Source organism: Hemitrygon akajei, chromosome 13 (genome assembly GCF_048418815.1).
Source record: "Hemitrygon akajei chromosome 13, sHemAka1.3, whole genome shotgun sequence".
In the NCBI taxonomy this organism is placed as follows: Eukaryota; Metazoa; Chordata; class Chondrichthyes; order Myliobatiformes; family Dasyatidae; genus Hemitrygon; species Hemitrygon akajei.
This window is the reverse complement of record NC_133136.1, coordinates 10,896,757-10,916,882: the sequence shown is the minus strand read 5'-3', so window position 1 is coordinate 10,916,882 and position 20,126 is coordinate 10,896,757. Positions and strand designations below refer to the sequence as shown.

General features: G+C 39.7%; 1 protein-coding gene across 1 annotated transcript in view; it reads left to right on the top strand.

Annotated features, from left to right (window-relative positions):
• Positions 1-387: 387 nt before the first annotated feature.
• Positions 388-20,126, top strand: part of txnl1 (thioredoxin-like 1) — a 30,533-nt gene continuing 10,794 nt past the window's right edge. The window contains exons 1-4 of the mRNA XM_073064128.1: positions 388-610; positions 11,832-11,928; positions 13,718-13,888; positions 16,587-16,709. Coding sequence (XP_072920229.1) covers positions 516-610; positions 11,832-11,928; positions 13,718-13,888; positions 16,587-16,709 — 486 coding nt within the window. The 5' untranslated portion in view covers positions 388-515. The remainder of the gene's footprint in view (positions 611-11,831; positions 11,929-13,717; positions 13,889-16,586; positions 16,710-20,126) is intronic.

The window sequence follows — 20,126 nt, the reverse complement described above, 5'->3', positions numbered from 1 at the left end:
TTCTCCAGTTTGCAAGAAAAGTATTTCACTGTACCTTTGCACATGCGACAAGAATAAACCAATTTCAATTCTCTGCTGGCTTCATGACTTTGCAAAGAAACTCATGCCTCCTGCCAGATAAAGAGGGGCAACCCTAATTAATGCCTCTTGATCTCCTGGCCTGCAGGAAGGGCGCTGGTGCAGCACTTCCCGGTTCCCACCATGACTTAGCAAAGAAATCCAGGCCACCTGCCTGGACGCAAGGAGGACGGCTCCCGACGGCCAGAACCTCCTTTGACTGACTACCGTGTCTACCAATCATAAGAGAAATTGAGCGACAGCGCCGGGCTCCGCCGGGGCTCCAGAGCCAATAGGCGACGGGAAGAGGTGGGGGAACGTTTTTTATTGGCTGGTGGTTTTCTCTGCGCGTTTGCGGCCGGAGCGCGTTTTTTCCCCATTTTAAAATCAGATTAATTTTTTAAAATTAAAGTTGAGGCCGCTCTCGGTGAATTATCGCCGGGTTCAGTTGCGTGACGATGAGGGTGAAAGTGGTGGAGGCGGACGCCGAGTTCCAGCCCGAGCTAACGAACGCCGGCTGCAGGTTAGCGGTCGTGAAGTTCACTATGAAAGGGTGAGTTGTCACTCGGGGACCTGGGGTTGGTTTGAGTTTCCTGCCCGAGGCCCAGGCTTTGCGGCCTAACTGGGGGCCCGGGCGGGCGGATTGTGGGCATGGCGCCATCCCCCTTTCTGTGCCGACCGGGACAATTTAATACCAATGTTCGGAACGGAGAATCATTAACACGAGAGATACTGCTGATGCCGGAAATGCAGAGTTAGACACACACACACAATGCAGGACCTGATGAAGGGTCTTTGCGGAAACATTGACTTTATATTCCTTATCATAGATTCTGCCTGACTTGCTGAGTTCCTCTAGTAATTTGTGTGTGTTGCTTGGAACAGAGGAAGTTGTATTGGTTTGATCAATGGAGTCGGCATTTGGTCCTGATTGAGGGTCCCGACACGAAAAAGTCCATTTCCTCTCCACAGCCTGACTAGCTGAATTCCTCAAGCATTTGTGTGTTGTTCCAGATTACTAGCAGTCTCTCTGCTGACTGGGAAGGGGTGGGGCGGGGAAGAAGACATAATGGTTGGTATACGTTAAAGAGCAGTAAAAAGAAACCAAAACAATCTGTACTTCCAAGTTTATTGTCATCTAACCATACGTGCATACAACCAAACGAAACAATGGATTCATCCGGACCATGGTACCCCATAATACACGTACCATATACAACACAAAACAAAATATTATCTTAGATGCGTTCATAATTCAAAATGCATGTAATGTGCACAAACAGTACAGTAAACAGCTTGCTGTTCTAATGATGAGGCCTTGTTGTTGGCAGGGTATTCATTAGTCTCACAGCCTGGGGGGAGAAGCTGTTACCCAGTTTATCAATTGATTGTGGGATGGATGATAGGGATCTTCAACTTAAAAGGTATTCTAGATCGAAATAATAATGCTGAGAGAGTATTGCCAATCATGGTGAGGTTAATATTATTGGCAATGGGATAAATTGGTCAAGCTGGGTAATGCATCTTAAGCTGTTTCCTGGATTAGTTAGTTTTAAAAATTAGTAAAAAAAAAGTTTTGCAGGGTATGTGTAAATATCAGAAGAATAGGATAGTTGGAAAATCATCTGGAAGATAGTTTAATTCACTTTAAGAATAAAATTAAAAATGATGAAGGTAGTTAAAAATGCTCATTCGTAAGTAGCAGTAGTAAAAAAAAATGACCAACGTCGTCTAGCCTCTTATGTTGGTAAATAATTTTTTTAAATTACTTCAGTACATTGAGGTAGAGCAAGGGAAAAGCAATATCAGAATGTCGAATAGTGTTACAATTTTTAAAAATTGTATAAATTGATTGTGTATCGTGAAATGCAGTTTAAAGAGAAAACTTGACTTGATGAGTAATTAATAACAGAACATTACAGCACAGCACAGGCACTTCAGCCCACAATGTTCTGCTGACTATTTAACCTACTAAGATCAATTTACCCTTGGATCCACAGACCTCCTCTGTTAATGGTAGGGGTCCATGGCATAAAAAAGGATGGGAACCCCTGATCTAATCCGCCCCTTCCCAAAGCCTTCCATTTCTCTTACATCCGTTACTATTTGTAAACACGGCTAATTATTTTTACATTTATAGAGTTGAAAGTACTTTTATGTGACCAAGTTCTGTGAGTTAAATAGAAATTATAAGTTAATATTTAAAGCAGGTAGCTGAGTAATGGGAAGTCACAGGAGTATATAGTAACCATATAACTATGACACTTTTGAAAGGGTATGGAAATATGCGATGGATATTTTAAAGTCAGTCTATGATTTTTAACCTTGGATTTTTATGAGAGGAATAGCATTCAAACAGATTTATATAAGAGATCAGACCACAACTTGAGTGTTGTAAATGCAAGAGATTCCGCAGATGCTGGAAATCGAACAATACTTTGGAAGAACTCGGCAAGTCAGGCAGCATCCATGGTATTTCAGGCTGAGGTCTTTCTTCATATTTAGCGATACAGCACGGAATAGGCCCTTCTGGCCTTTGACCACATAGCCCAGCAACCCCTGACAAATCTGATTTAACTCTAATCTATTCACAGGGCAATTTACAATAGCAGTTAATCTAACCAGTAGCTCTTTGGACTGTGGGAGAAAACAGGAGGACCTGAAGAAAACCAATGCCTTCCACAGGGAGGGTGGATGCCAGGATTGAACTCTGAACTCCCATAACCCTGAGGTGTGATAGCATGTTGCTATCCGCTGTACCACAGTCATGCCCTGTAATGGTCTCGACCTGAAACTTGAGTCTTGTGTTCTCATCTGTGCACTGTACTTGATCATGACCTTGAATGGATGCAGAACAGAAATACTGGAATGATATTAGAGATCGTGAACTTCAATATAATGAAGAATATTCAGAAAATTTTTAATAATTTCAAGAGAGTAAACAAGTCAAGACAAGTTTCTAGTTGCAGATGGATTAGAAACCCTAGAACAGATGGAAGTTCTTGGCAAAGACATTGGAGGTGATATGAGGAAACATTTTTTTTTACAGTGTTTTGGTGTGATTTGGAATGATTTGCTTGAATGTGTTGGAAGCAGCTTCAATAATAACACTCAAAAGTGAACTGAATAATTGGAGGATGCGGTAATGGAGAAAGAGCAGGAGAGGACAACCTGGATTGATTCACTAAAGAATCAGTGAAGGAGGCATCACCACTGTCATTGTGTTGAATGATTAGTGCTGACCAATCAACGTTCCATTTTGCTCAAGTTACCTATTAATGGATACCTTTTCTTGAATGCTAGGCCTCTTTTACAAATCTAGAAGAAAAGATTAGCTTTATTTGTCATATGCATATTAAAACATTGAAATATACAATGACTGTATTGTTTTGCATCAATGATGATCACAGCCCAAGGATTGTGCTGGGGCAAGCCCGCAAGTGTTACCAGAATAACACGCCCACAACTCACTAACCCTAACCATACATCTTTAGATTGTGTGAGGAAACCCAGGCAGGCATAGAAATTACATACAAACTCCTTGCAGGCTGTGTCGGGAATCGATTCCCGATGGATGATTGCTAGCACTGTATCACAATTGCTCTAGCCACTACGTTACTATGCCATCCCAAAACTGTAGTTTTTTTCTAAATCTAATGTCTTCACCAGCCCTTTTCCCAAGCAAACCACTTTCCTATCTCCTTACTGATATTCATTCCTCACAGGTCTTTCATCATTCTTGCCTCCTCCCAAATTTTTAAGCACCGTTTCTGGAAATGGAGTGTTTATAGTTTCATTGTACTACAACTTAATAAACGTCACAAATGACATTCCATCTGTCTTTGAGTATGGCAGGGGTTCCAAACCTGGGGTCCAAGTCCCCTTTGCATAATGGTTTTGGTCCATGGCATAAAAAAGGTTGGGAACTCCTGGATTATGGTAAACCATACCTCCTCAAGAACTTGCTTGCACTGTTTGAGAAGGCGACTCCACCATCCTTCAGTAGATCATCTTCATTGTCCAACTTGGGAGGACTTTTCATGCCTGATTCTACTCTGTTCAACTGCAGTCAAAGGATAACATTGCAGTAATCTCTTTCTGCTCCCATATAGTCGTCGGTGTTTTGGCTGCATTACTTACCGCTCCTCAAGTCTGCTAAATTGGTGACCAATCAAATTCTTTTGCTGGCTCCCTTGTTGGGTGACATCAATTAATAGCTTTTTTTAGATACTGTCACTCTTTCATCCCATTCTATTATCATCATTCCTCTTTAAATAAAACCTAGGACTTGTACCCCTTTGAAACTGCAACCTCTTCTTCAATCTCTCTTTCTCTGTAAGCCCCTACATGGGGTGTTCTACTCTCCTTTTGGATCCATCTGTTTAGACTTAATTGCAGTTGGATCCAAGTGGAGAGTAGAACCTGTATGTTTGTTTGAGAGTACAAAATGGTTGCACCACAGCCTACTATGGAAATACCAATGCTCAGGAATGGAAAAGTCTACAGAAGTGGTGGATGCAGTCCAGTCCATCGTAGGCATAGCCCTCCCCACCATTGAGTACATCTACTAAGAGCACTGTCACGGAAAAGCAGCATCCATTATCAAGGAACCCCACCATCCAGGCAATGTTGTCTTCTTGTTGCTACCATTGGGTAAGAGGTACAGGAGCTTGGCCCCTCACACTATCAGGTTCAGAAACAGTCATTTACCTACAACCATCAGGCTTCTCAACCAGCATTGATAACTTCTCTGACCTTAGCACTGAATTGATTCCATAACCTACAGACTCACTTTCAAAGACTCTCTAATTCTCAATATTATTTATATAAACATTTTTTATTTGCACAATTTGTCTTTCGCGCATTAGTTGTCAGTCTGTTTAGTTATAGTTAATAAATTCTCAGAATGAGGAATTAGGTTTAATATCACTGACATATGTTGTGAAATTTGTCTTTGCAGCAGCAGTAGAATGTAATACATTGATAAAAGCCTGTGAATTACAGTAGATATATATATCAAATAGTTAAATAAGCAGTGCAAAAATAGAAATAAAGTAGTGAAATAATGTTCATGGATTCAGTGTCCATTCAGAAATCGGATGGCAGATGGGAAGAAACTGTAACGGAATTGTTGAGTGTGTGCCTTCAGGCTCCTGTACCATCTCCCTGTTGGTAGCAATGAGAACAAGACATGACCTAGGTAATGGAGGTACTTAATAATGGACACTGCCTTTTTGAAGGACTGCTCCTTGAAGATGTCCTGGATACTACGGAAGCTAGTTCCCATGATGGAGCTGACTTATTTTACAACTGTCTGCAGCTACTTCAATGCTGTGAAGCTGCCACACCCCTCCTACCACCCCCCCCCCCCCCCCCCCCATACCAGATGGTCATACAGCCAGTTAGAATGCTCTTCATGGTACAGCATTAGAAATTGACTTTCTTTATTTTTCGGTAATGCTTACAAGAAAACGAATCTCAGGGTGGTATATGGTGATATTTATGTACTTTGAAAACAAATTTACTTCAGCATGAATGTACTGTGAAATTGTCACAAAGGTGTCATCTCTTCTTGACAACACAAACAAAACCAAATTGTGCTTTCAGTAATTGAGCACCCTATTGTAATTAGCCCATTTCTCAGCACTTAACCCATAGCAGTCCATCCTGTCGCATTTCAGGAATTCCTGTAAATGCTAAGTCAAGGAGTCATAGAAAAGTACAGTACTAAAGCAGGCTCTTTGATCCATCTAGTCATTACAAACCATTTAAACTGCTTAGTCCCATCGACCTGCATCCATACCTCCATGCATACCCCTCTAATCCATATACCAATCCAAACTTCTCTTTATGTCAAAATTGAAATCGCATCCACCACTTATGATCCACACACACCTAACTGGAGAAGTTTCCTCTTGTGTTCCCCTTAAATATTTCACCTTTCACCTTTCACCCTTAACCCATGGCCTCCATTTGTAGTCTCACCCAACCTCAAGGCCTGCTTACATTTACTCTATATATACCCCTCATAATTTGATATACTGTATCAAATCTCCCCTTAATTTTCTATGTTCTAGCAAATAAAGTTTAAACCTATTCAATCTTACGTTATAACTCAGGTCTTTGTAAATTTTCTCTGTACTCCTTCAATCTTATTTGCATTTTCCTATAGGAAAGTGACCAAAACTGCATACAATACCCCAGATTAGGCATCGCCAACATCTTGTACAAGTTTAACATGGCATCCCATCTCCTGTACTCAGTACATTGCTTTATGAAGGCCAATGTGCAGAAGATTTCTTTAAGACCCTATCTACCTGTGATGCCACTTTCAATGAATAATAGATCTGTATGCCCAAATCCCTTTGTTCTATCATAGTCCTCAGAACCCTACTGCTCACTGTAAGACCTACTGTAGTAGGTCAAACAATGGTCCCAACACTGATCCCTGCGACACACCACTAGTCACAGGCCATCAGTCAGGGAGGCAACCATCTACCACTCCCACAAAGCCAGTGTCTGACTCAATTTACTATCTTATCTTGAATGCCAAACAATTGAACCTTCTTGACCGACTTCCCATGTTAGATCTTGTCAAATGCCTTGCTGAAGTCCATGTAGACAGCATCCACAGCCTTGCTTTCATCAACTTTTCTGGTAACTTTCTTGAAAAACTATCAGATTGGTTAGATGCGACCTACCACGCAAAAAGCCATGCTGACTATCAGTCAGTCCCTGTCTATCCAAATTCAGTCCCTGTCTATTCAAAAACCCATATGTACAGTCCTTTAGAATACCTTCCAATAGCTTTCCCACTTCTGATGTCAGGTTCAGTGGCCTATAATTTCCTGGTTTATGTTTAGAGTCTTTCTTAAACAGAGGAACAACATTAGCTATCCTCCAATCCTCTTGCCTCAGCTGTTTCAAAGGATGATTTATATATCTCTGCCAGGGCCACTGCAATTTCTGCACTTGCCTCCCACAGGGTCTGAGGGAGCAACTTGTCAAGCCCCAGGGATTTGTCCACCCTAATTTCTCTCAATTCTCAATGTAATTTATATATGGTCCACAGTTTGCCTCACTTCTGTCGATTCTGAGTCGTCTCCTGAATAAATACAGATGCAAAAAATCCATTTAAGATCTCCCCATCTCCTTTGGCTCCATGCGTAGATTACCATTCTGATCTTCCAGGAACCAATATTGTCCGTTGCAATCCTTCCTTTCTTAACATATCGGGAGAAGACCTTGAAATTCTCCTTCACTTTGTCTGCTAGAGTAACTTCATGCTTTCTTTTGATTCTGATTTCTTCCTTCGGTGTTCTCTTGCATTTCTTATACTCTTTAAGTACCTCATTTGTTCCTTCCTGCTATGCAACTCCTTTTTTTCCTTAACCAAGGCTTCAATAGCTCTTGAAAACCAAGGTTCTATAAATCTGTTACCCTTTCCTTTTATTCTGACAGGCACATAAAAGCTTTGTACTCTCAAAATTTTACTTTTGAAGGCCTCTCACTTAACCAAGAACACCTTTGCCAGTCAACTATCACCTACCATCACAACATGTTTCTTGCAACAGTCTGCGATCTCTCTCCAAATTTGTTCCTGTAAATCCCTTGGACTGTTGGATGGTATGTAAAATAGCCTAATTAATGTAGTTGTACCTTTCTTATTCCTCAGTTTCGTCTATAAAGCCTCACTAGACGAGTTCTCAAATCTGTCCTGACTGAGCACTGCCGTGACTTTTTCCCCTGACTAGTAACCACTTTAATCCCTCCCTCTCTATTGCGTCTAAAGCAATGGAACTCTGGAACCGCCTGGACAATACAAACACCTGTGTCAGGATGCTGTTCGTTGATTATACCTCAGCACTTAACACCATAATTCCCACAATCCTGATTGATAAGTTACAGAACCTGGGCCTCTGTATCTCCCTCTGCAATTGGATCCTTGACTTCCTATCTGGAAGGCCACAATCTGTGTAGATTGGTGATAATATCCTTTCCCCACTGATGATCGACACTGGTGCACCTTGGGTGTTTGCTTAGCCCACTACTCTACTCTCTCTATACCCTTGACTGTGTGGCTAGACATAGCTTAAGTACCTTCTATAAATTTGCTGATGATACAGCCATTGTTGGTAGAATCTCAAATGGAGATGAAAGGGTGTACAGGAGTGAGATAAACCAACTGGAGGAGTGGTGTTGCAGCAAAAAGCTAGCACTCACAGTCAATAAGACGAAAGAGCTGATTGTGGACTTTATGAAGGGTAAGACAAAGGAGCACATCCCAATCCTCATAGAGGGATCAGAAGTGGAGAGAGTGAGCAGTTTCAAGTTCCTGGGTGTCAAGATCTCTGAGGACCTAACCTGGCCCCAACATATTGATGCAGTTATAAAAAAAAGGCAAGACAGTGACTATACTTCTATTAGGAGTTTGAAGAGATTTGGTATGTCAATAAATACACTCAAAAACTTCTATGGATGTACCAGGGAGAGCATTCTGACAGGCTGCATCACTGTCTGATATGGGGGGTGGGGGGGGGTGTTACTGCACAGGACTGAAAGAAGCTTGTAAAGCATGTAAATCTAGTCAGCTCCATCTTGGGTACTAGCCTACAAAGTACCAGGACATCTTCAGGGAGTGGTGTCTCAGAAAGGCAGTGTCTATTATTGAGGACCTCCAGCAGCCAGGGCATGCCCTTTTCTCACTGTTACCATCAAGTAGGAGATACAGAAACCTGAAGGCACACACTCAGCGATTCAGGAACAGCTTCTTCCCCTCTGCCACCGATTCCAAAATGGACATTGAACCTGTGAACACTACCTCACTTTCAAAATGTATATTATTTTTTGTTTTTGCATGTTTTTTAAATCTATTCAATATACATATACTGCAATTAATTTACTCATTTATTTATTATTATTTTTTCTTCTATATTATGCATTACAATGCACTGCTGCTGTTAGCGGTGATAATAAAACTTATTCTGATCCTGCCCCTCCTGCAACCACATCTCTAATGGCTACAATATCATAATTCTATGCGTTGATTCATGCCCTGGGCTTTTTTTATACAGATTGAAAAGTCTAGATTTGAACAAGCTCATTGTCCACGTTAGAGGTTTACATGCTCTTTCCTGCAATACTTCTTGCATTGAATGTATGCAACTCAGAATATTAGTCCCACCATGCTCAACTGTTTGATTCTTGACTTTGTCTGTTCCTTGCAATCCCCTCAGTCTCTTCTGTTCAGGTCCTACTTTCCCTGGAAGAGAGCCCAATGATCCAAAAATCTGAAGCACTCCCTCCTACACCAACTCCTTGGGCACTTGTTAAACTGTATAATCTTCCTTTTTCATGCCTCACTTTCATGTGGCATAGGTAGCATCCTTGAGATCATAAGATCACAAACCTGAAGGTCTTGTCCTTTAACTTAGCAGCTAACACGTTCAAGTCACTTTATGGAACCTCATCCCTCTTCCTGCCTGTGTCATTGGTACCTATATGGACCATGACCTTTGGTTGCTTACCCTCCCACTTAATGATGAGGACTTGATTGGAGATATCCTGGACCCTGGCATCTGGGAGGCAACATACCATCTGGACGTCTTGTTCTCGTCTGCAGAACTCCATGCGGGAATTAATTACAGCTCTACTGTCAACACTTGTACCTTCAGCTGAATAGGCTTTTTCCTTCTCTCATCTTTTTACTCCTTTTAATGAATGACTGAAACCTTTATTATCTATTCTGATATTTGTCTAATGCTTGGTCAATTGGCTTAGGCTACGTCCACACTAGACCAGATAAATCTGTAACCGAAGCTTTTTCACTTTGTTTTGACCCTCCGTCCATACTGAAATGGTGTTTTCCTCCCCCCGAAAATTGAACTTTTCTAAAATGCTCTCCAGTGTGTTTAAATATGAAAACACCGATTGGCCGGTGTAGTGTGTAACGGGTAACCGAAGCTTTTTAAAAATGCTGTCATGACGTGCTGGAACTATGGCTGTAGGAAATGTTTCCAATACTGTCTGTGAGCTCCCTGTCAGTTGCCTCCATATGTTCCAGTATTTGTTTTTTTTTTTAGTTTTAAGTCCTCCTGAGTGAAAGCCAACAGCGGTCCATCGATTGGCAATTTCCTTTTAAGTTTTTCCGGTCTGTAACTGGACAAACGCGATCCAAGTCTTTCATGGCGAGATTCGACACCAAACATGTCGCTTGTTTTCTGTAGATGTGCCCTGCGCATGCCCAGTAGGAGGAGATTCGCCCCAATACCCGTTTTAATGTAGACAGAGGTTTAATATCAAGACAAGGGAAGAGAAATGGAGTTGATAATGTTTTCAAGTGAAGTGTGAAAGTAGACAAAGTTGTGCCAAGATGAGGCCACCCTCGGGGTGGAGGAGCAGCACCTTGTATCCCATCGTGTAGCCTCCAACCTGATGGCACGAATATCGATGTCTCCTTCCAGCTAAAAAAAATATTATTTCCCCCCACCCCCCCCATTTCCCTATTCTGACCTTTTACCTCTTCTCACCTGCCTTTTGCTTCCACCTAGGTCTCCTCCTCCTTCCCTTTCTCCTATGGTCCACTCTCCTATCAGATTCCTTCTCCAGCCCTTTACTTTTCCCAGCCACTTGGCTTCACCTATCACCTTCCAGCTAATCTCCTTCCCGTCCCCTACCATTTTATTCTGGCGTCTTTCCCTTTCCTTTCTAGCCTGAAATGTTGGCTGTTAATTCACTTCCATGGATGCTGCCTGGCCTGCTGAGTTCCTCCAGCATCTTGTGTGTGTTGTTTTGTATTTCTGGCATTTGCAGACTTTCTTGTGTTTTAAGTAATCTACCTGATATTTTATGCATTTTATATGAATATATGTATAGCGTGGTCAGGTTTCCATTAGTAAAATGAATTTGGTGTAATAATGTGACTTGTTACACGTATGTGGAAAGAAAACTTTTTCCACCGGTGTCAGTGTATCAAAGTTTATTTAATCTGATGTAATAGATTCTATGTCATGGCTCATAACAACCGAACAAATAGAATCCATATTTAGAATACATTCTGAGAACTGATGGTCAAGGAAGTGAATGTGTTAGAGTGTGTATTGGATGATCTTGAAAATCATTTTTTTGTTTATGTAAGTAACTTTTGAGAGAGGAGCCAATAAGTGTGAGTACAAATTAGATAAGGAAAGATTAAGAGGGATGTGAATATTGATTAGATTTGCTTTATTTATCATATGTATATTTTATACATTGGAAAAGTACAGTGGAGTGCGTTGTTTTGCATTAATGATCAAAACAGTCCAAGGTTTGTGCTGGGGCAGCCCACAAACGTCATCATCCTTACAACACTAATGTAGCATGCCTGCAATTCCTGAACCGTATATGAAAATCTTTGAAAGGTGGGAGGAAACCAGAGCACTTCCAAGGAACATTCTCCCCCATGACTGTGTGTGAGAAGTAAAGCTATGAATGATCATACATTCGCGGGGAGAATGTACACACTCCTTACAGACAACAGTGGGAATCAAACCCTAATCAGTGATCGCTGTTGCTGTAAAGCGATTGCGATAACTGCAATGCTACCATTCCACCTGCAATATATTTCTGCATTATTTTCCTCATAGATAGATGTCCAGGCATAAATTAGTAAAATGGTTCTTTAATGACAATGTGTCATATCACATTCCAGTGAGCGGTTGTGAGTCACTGATTCAAAATGTGCTTATCTAACAATGGCCTGGCAATAATCACATTCTGGTTTTATTTTATTGAAGGTGTGGACCTTGTGTGCGAATTGCTCCAGCTTTCAATGCATTGAGTTCCAAATACCCACATGCTGTTTTCCTGGAAGTTGATGTGCATCAGTGTCAGGTGAGTGGATTAAAATGCCATTGGTTATTTCAGGAACTGAGTAATTCAGGTGCTTTGTACTTGAATTCTAATCTTTCTGACCTGTGGGTCTTCCAATCTCTCATTCTTGGTGTCCTGGAATGTGAATTTCCCCCTTCCCCCCCCCCTCCCTCTTCCCTCTTATTCTATTCCCCACTCTAGCCTCCTTTTCTCCTTTTTCTTCTCCTCACCTGCCCCGGTCCCCTTCCTCCTTCCCTTTCTCCCATAGTCCAGCACCTGCAGAATCGCTTTTGTTAATGCTTTCATTTTTGCCTTTCAGTGTATTTATAGAATTTGAAAGTGAAACTTAAAATTTCAGACGTTGCAATAAAGTATAAATGAAATTACTATTATCAATGAAATCATGTCAGCTTTTTAAGAAAATAAAAAGCCCAGAGCAAACTTCATAATTTAATTCTAAATTAGAATGGACTGTTACAATTAGTAGTTATTTAAGACAAGCTTTCTTCCCAATGACTGCAGTGGTATTGAAAGTGCTAAATAAGCTCATTAATTCTTGGATCCTGTACATATCACAACTGATAAATTACTGAAAATCATAAACATGAGATTCTAACAGTGCTGGAAATCCAGAGCAACATGTACAAAATGCTGGAGGAACTGAGTTGCTCTGATAAATTGCTGTGATTCCTTTTTCAAAGGAATGTTGACAAATGTCATAGAAGGACAAATATTCAAGCAGGTACAATTTAATCATGGCTTTCAATTGGATTGTATACTTCAAGTCTCTTACTTGACTCATCTCTGCAGTGCCTTTCCATCATTTGCAGAGCACAAGTCAAGTGTGAGTTGTGAGTACGATTCCAGTAACAGTTAAGTTTAACACCATTCCAAGAAAAGCAATGTCTTGCTTGGTACCCTATCCATCAGCTAAAATGTTCACTCCTACAGCTGGTGAGCTGCAGCTGTGTGTCATCTATAAAATGTATTACACTGCAGTTGCCCATCAAAACTTCTTCAATAGTATCTTGTAGCTTCTGCAGTTTAGAAGAACAAATAGTAAAGACACATAGAGATATCACCATTTCCAAGTTGCATTCTTAGTTGCTCTTCAGCTTTACTTGGAAAGTTAATCACTGTTCTTTTATTATTGGGTCATGGTTAGCAATGCGGTTAGAGCACTCTCACCACAATGACTACTACATTTTGAGTTTGATTGGGTATGGACAATAAACCCAGACTTCTCCAAGGTTCTAACTAAGTAACTGTGGATACAGAAGTTTTATTTGTTATCAGAGGTACAATCATAGGTTTTGAGGTGAGAATGCAAATGCAGACTTTTCTAAGGTTCTAACTATCAGTAGATACCAAAGTGCTATTTGTGATCAGAGGTGAAATGATAGGTTTTGAGGTGAAGATATAAAAGAAACAGTAAAGTGCAGTAAGGAAATAATTTCTATAGTGTAAGATTATGATATGATAATTATAAATGATTTTAAATATGCCAGAAGAAGGTGTGTATGTTATTGAATAGAAAGTTGGAAAAGGCAGTGGGGGAAAAAAATATTTTTTTGTATGTATTGCAGGGGTTGGTAACCCACTTGCAGAGTCTGTAATCCCACTAAAAATTTTATAATTCAATTACTACTTCAGCTAACAGTTCTGTTCTCTCTTCAATGCCACCGATGCATATACTTTTCACCATCAAACAGAATCTTTATCTAGTAGTCTGCATTTTAGTTTTGATTTAAATTGAGTCTGGAATTTTGTGCTATGCATGTTATTAACTGGCCTTGTAACTTCCTTTCAGCAAACCGCAACAGCCAATAACATCACAGCAACACCATCTTTTTTGTTCTTCCGAAATAAAGTGAAAATCGACCAGCTTCATGGAGCAGACGCTAATGGATTAGAAGAAAAAATTAAGCAGCATCTAGAAAATGATCCTGGAATTGAAGATTTGGACATTCCAAGAGGATATGTATGTAATATCCTGTGAAACAATCTTTTAAGGATTACGTAAATGTAGATTTGCACTTGTATAATGCCTTTTGTGGTTTCATATCATCCCAGAATGTTTTAAAGTGTTGTTTCTACTCCTTCCCACCCCACGTTATGGGGAACTCATCTTTGGGATATGAGAGTAAACTGAAGCATGTGTTGGAAACCGTACAGTTCTGTAGCAGAGATTGATTTCTATCTTTTATAACGAAGTGTTGCCTTTGAAAGTGGAAGATGAATTTTTTGCTGTTGAGTCTAAAATAAGAAACTTTGAAAATCACAAAACTCTAGTTATACCCTCTCAATCTTTTTATTTATTTATTGAGATACTGTGCAGAATAGGCCCTTCTGGCCCTTTGAGCCACGCAGCCCTTGACTTAACCTCAGCTGAATTACAAGATGATTGACAATGACCAATTAACCTACTAAACGATGTGTCTTTGGACTGTGGGAGGAAACCAAAGCACTTGGAGAAAATCCACCCATTCCAAATGATGTTGGAATTGAACTCTTAAACCCTGATGTTCCAAACTACATAGCATCATGCTAACCGCCATACTACCGTGGCACGCTATCTCGTACCTGAGACTTTACAGCTGCGCTGATGAAATCAAGTACAGTGCAAGTTGAGATGTAGAAACTAGAAGACATGTGACAATACTTTGGTGTCAAAGGACCATAATTTCAATTTGAGTCCACTAAATTTGTGGCATGGATAAGTGCATAGCAACTATCTTTAGAGTCATGAAGTAAATGCTTCAGTATATTTTCCTGCTGAAGTTCTCAGTGCGGTACAGGAAGCAAGATGCTTTAAGATTTAATGCTCGCATCAGTGTCAAAATAATAAGTATTTTTAAATTGCTGTGTACCCCATTAATAGCTATGTGTATAATGGCATGGGTGTTACGATTAGCCTTTGAATCACGGGTTATTAATTAGGCTGTCTAATTTTGAGTTGAAGAACTAAGTTAACATGTCTGGGTTTTGAAAAGACTGTTGTGGAAGGTCACCAAAGCATACTTGGGATTGGAGGATTAAATTATGTGGAGAAATTAAAGAAGTCAGGATTATTATTTTGACTAGTGAAGGGGAAAGGAAAGATTTAATAGAGATGCTCCAGATCATAAGCATGGAGAAAGAAAAACTGCTTCCATTAACCAGCTGTCAATTAAAATAATTAACAAAAACAGTGAATTGGGAACCTCTTATAATGAATTGTTAGAATTATGAGTACATGGAAAAAGAGAACATTTAGCAGTAACTTGCATGAAGAAATGTGTGGGGAAAAGCAGAGAACTGGAACTAATTGTTTGACTCTGTGAGGAATGGTTTCTTTTTGTGTATGATTTGTGATAGAGTCCAGCCTTACTTGCATCTTATCTAATGATGTTTTCATCTGAATTCAGGAACATTTTGAGAGAAGTATATCATTGGTGTCTCTCAGAGTTTGGTATCATCCAAGCTATAGGCACTGCAGTCGCATTCCTGTTGATATCTGCAACTGGCATAGTAGATCACAGGTTTCCTTCTGCACTACATCATTCCATGAATATACTGCGTGTGCTTAAATTTATGGAGTGAGACTCAAGTGTGAGAGTACAATCACAAAATCAAGGCTTTCATCCACTTTTTTTTGGTCAGGATGTACTTGAATGCCTTGGAAAATAACCCAGTATTAATTAAGTGCATTTCTTTTAGATATCCAGTTTTCATTATTTGCAGTTAGCCAAAAGCTGCTTAGTAACTTAGAATTCTTCTTAATCTGTTTTAAAATAATGAAGTTAATTAATGAACTGTTAGTCTTATAGTTAATTATCCCAAGGCATGGTTAGATAAATGTGTATGGGAAGGATTTTAGATTGTTCTGCTAACCTATGCATTGGAGCCAGACTGTTCTGCTTATACAGAATCAAGTTTAATCTGACCGGTATGTGTCGTGAAATTTGTTGTTTTGTGCCAGCAGTGCACTGAAATGCATAGTAATAAAAACTACAAATTATAGTAAATATAAATAAATAAGCAGTGTGAAAATCATTAAGTGTATATAAAATAAATTAATAAATTTAGTAGTGTGAAAATGCAGCACCTGTGCATTAGAGCCAGTGGTGAATATCTTGGAAGTGCTCAGTTGGTAAAGGGTGGATAAGCATTTAAAACAAAGTGATAATAGTCCTTACTGATTTTTTTTCAAGCTGCAAGCTTAAATAGTTAGAATTTGAGTAGCGTCAGAATTTTCAAATGTGCTATAAATGTTTGGTGGCAGTAATTGAATACCATACAAAGTTTAAGTGTTTAGTTAAAATTTGCTAAGGTTTTTCTTTTTTGGATTCTTCATCATGCCTCGATCCCAGTGCCTGGAGTGAATATATTATTTATTTATTAAGGTGCTGCTTGGATTAGGTCCTTCCAGCACTTCGAGCTGCACTGCCCAACAACCCCGATTTAACCCTTGCCTAATCACGGGGCAGTTTACAATGACCAATTAGCTTACTAACCGATACATCTTTGGACTGGATGAGGAAACTGCAGCACCCTGGGGAAACCCACTCCTGATCTTCCTTTGCACTACCCTTGCTTTTCCTGCATACATTTGACCTTGTAATCTATGATTACTCAATATAAACTGGAGGTATTTACTCAGTGAAATTAATCTAATTTCTTAATATCTTGTTTTTCAGATGGATCTGATGCCATTTATAAATAAGGCTGGCTGTGAATGTCTAAATGAAAGTGATGAATATGGATTTGATAATTGTCTACAGAAAGACACAACTTATTTGGAATCTGATTGTGATGAACAAGTATGGATTTTAATATTTTCAATAAGTGTTTGTATTTTCTGGTAAAATATTTTAATTCATGGTTTTGTATACTCCAGATTGAGTGTTGCACCCTTGCAAAACTCCATGGAGAAATATCTTCTCCATTCAGTAAAAGATTAATTGTTTTCACTGCATATTGATGTATTTAAAAAACGGCATCCAAGTTCAGTCAGGTTGACTGTAAAGTTTATAAAGTTGACACTTTTCTGAAAAATGCTGGATGAAATTTTGTTGGGAAATGTCATTTTGGGAGTTCAACATTGGTAATCCTGAACTTAAATCTCAACCAGTGTATCTGACAGTACAGTAAGCATAGAGAATACATCCCAGAAAAGAAGGTGACCAAAAGCCAAGTATTTTCATGCACTTTTTCAGCAAAGGCAGTGCTTTGTTCTTGTTTGCATGGGAGGTATGTGGTATTAAAATTGACCAGTTTGTATCAGATTAAAAGGGGTAACAGCAGGGCAGGGGCTATGCTGACAATTGAACTGAGCCCAAAGATAGTAATTTTTAGGGGAAAATGTACATTGAACACTGTCCTCAAGTTAAAGCCAGATGCACCGTTGACCCATCTGTCACAGGTAATTAAATACTGCTTGGAAAAACCATCAAATAAAAGGGCCCTGCTAATAACTTTAAAAAAAAATCTTTTTGGAAATGTTTCTTGCATATTAGTGGATGGGTCAAATTTGTTTTGCAATCAAGGAAGCTGTGATCATTGTAATCATTACAATAATCATTGTAATTGATGAAAATTCTTCTTTTTAAGGAAGAGTTGATGAGTGTGTGTAATTCCCAGGCAATTAACATTTAACCCAGCTGAAGTAATGTGAAATGAGCTTGCCCAGTCCCTTTTAACCATCGTAATGACTACAAGAACTATGATGCAAGTGGTGGTGGATATTAACACAGTGATGCTGGATGCTGCTTTCACTAGTTCTTTGTTCATACTACATTTGCAGAATTACACCACTTCAGATAGCTTAGATGTATATAGTTTGGGTGCCTAAGCAGTAGTGTTGTCTTGTCTTGTCCAAGCTGCACCAACGCCGCCACTGGGCTATAAACGTGCAGGAGCAGTTTGTGGTTAAGTGCCTTGCTCAAGGACACACATGCTGCCTCGGCTGAGGTTCGAATTAATGACCTTCAGGTCGCTAGCCCAAAGCCTTAACCACTTGGCTACGCGCCAATACTGTATTGCACAGTATTGTAATAGTTTTGTGTATTGCACTGTACTACTGTTGTACTGCTGTTCCTAAAAGAAATTTCATGACATATGTGAGTGATGATAAACCTGATGCTGATATGTGTCTCTGTTGTGGACTGAGAGTGAGAAGGGGGTAGGGAGAGGGGAATCATGGTTGGGAAAAGGGGAAGAAAGTGGGGAGAGAGCTGGAAGCATCAGAGAGATGTCCAATAAACTAATTGTTTGGAATCAAGTGATCTTGCTGGGTATCTCAGGGCTGGGTGTACTTGCACCCACTCCATCCCCTGCTCCTGGCACTCTTTTCTCTGCCACTTGTCCCACATCCCTCTCGCAGTACTCTACCCTCACCATTCTAAACATCCTTTGCTCCTGCCAAATTTAAAATTTCGTTGTCTGCTCCACATCGACAAATATGGTGAGTGCTATGCAAAAGTCTTAGGCACTTCAGCTATAAATGAGGGGTGATTGATAAGTTTGTGGCCTAAGGTAGAAGGAGTCAATTTTAGAAAACCTAGTACATTTATGTTTCAACGTAGTCCCCTCCTACGTTTACACACTTAGTCCAGTGGTCGTGCAGCATATGGATCTTGGACCTCCTGAAAGTGTCCACAGCAGGGGTGATTGATAAGTTTGTGGCCTAAGGTAGAAGGAGATGAGTTATTAACTTCAAACTTTCTGCATAATCACTCAGAGTTGAAATGCATGTGCATGTAACGGGAGCTGTATAACTCATCTCCTTCTACCTTAGGCCACAAACTTATCAATGACCCATGCTGTGGACACTTTCTGGAGCTCCAAGATCCATATGTTCCATGACTGCTAGACTAAGTGTGTAAATGTAGGAGGGGACTATGTTGAAAAATAAATGTGATAGGTTTTCTGAAATTGACTCCTTCTACCTTAGGCCACAAACTTATCAATCACCCCTCGTATATCTGCCTAAGACTTTTGCACAATATTGTATTGTACCAATAGATTTCAGTTTCCAAATGATGAAAGCTGAATGCTTGAATGCACTGCTTCGAAGCATTTCATATAGATCCAGCAGCAAGAGTGTAGAATATCAACCCTTTTCACCAGGATGGAGATTTTGCAGTTGTAAGGTCAACTAAACATTTTTTAAGAAAGGTCATGTGGCATCCATAGAGCTAATGCTTCAGACTCATAATTTTTAATCAGAGCTGGCCAGATGTGTTGTTTTTTAGAAAAGGCAAATCTGGTTACCTGAAAGTATTGAGTTCAGTTTCAAGGGTTAATGGGTGTAATTTATCAGGTTGAAAGAAGGGATGCCATTCTTGTGGAACAAAGAGTGGAAATGTAGCACTGTGAAATAGCGAAGTCACAGACAACCAGAAGCTTGTGATTATGTTCATAGGGTGTTCTGCAAAATAATCACCCATTCTGCACTTGTGAAATTAAATCTTACTGGAGTAACACACAAAATGCTGGAGGAATTCAGCAGGTCAGGTGGCATCTATGGAGAGGAATAAGCAGTTGAAGAGTGCTGCCCCAAAACATTGACTGTTTATTCCCCATTGGGGATGTTGCCTGATCTGTGTTCCTTCAGCATTTTGTGGGTGTTTCTCTGGATTTCTAGCAATGCAGAATTTGTGTTTAAAATCTTGTAGGGTAACTCTGAATGCCATGGTAAGGCTGAAGAAATGGTTAGTGTTTCCTCAGCAGTCAACATTTGGAATACAGTAGAGAGTATATGGTAAATCCAGTTGAATTTGAACCTTGGAAATCAGGCTGATGTCATAGTTGAACTGAAAATGTAAGAATTGTTAATAATGTTGTGATACTTAAGAAAATGACACTTTACAGACTTAGCAAAAATGACCATATTAGTTGTTTTCCACTTTGAATTTTACGTGAACACTACCTTGTTAATTTCTCTTTTGCACTATTTATTTTTTATTGTAACTTTAGTAATTGTTTTGCCTTGCACTGTACCACTGCCACAAAAACAACAAATTTCAGAAGTGTCAGTGTTTATAAACCTAATTCTGATTTTGCACAGTGTCATTTTGAGAAAATAGAAAAAGAATAGATCACTGTGGTCTAAGAGGAGGAGCAGATGTTCTGAGGATAGAGTTCACTTACCTAATGTGCTGATTAAAGTTGTCATCTCCAAATCCATTAGTTAACATTGGCAACAGCTTTCAGCTTCCCAGCTATTTACTTCATCC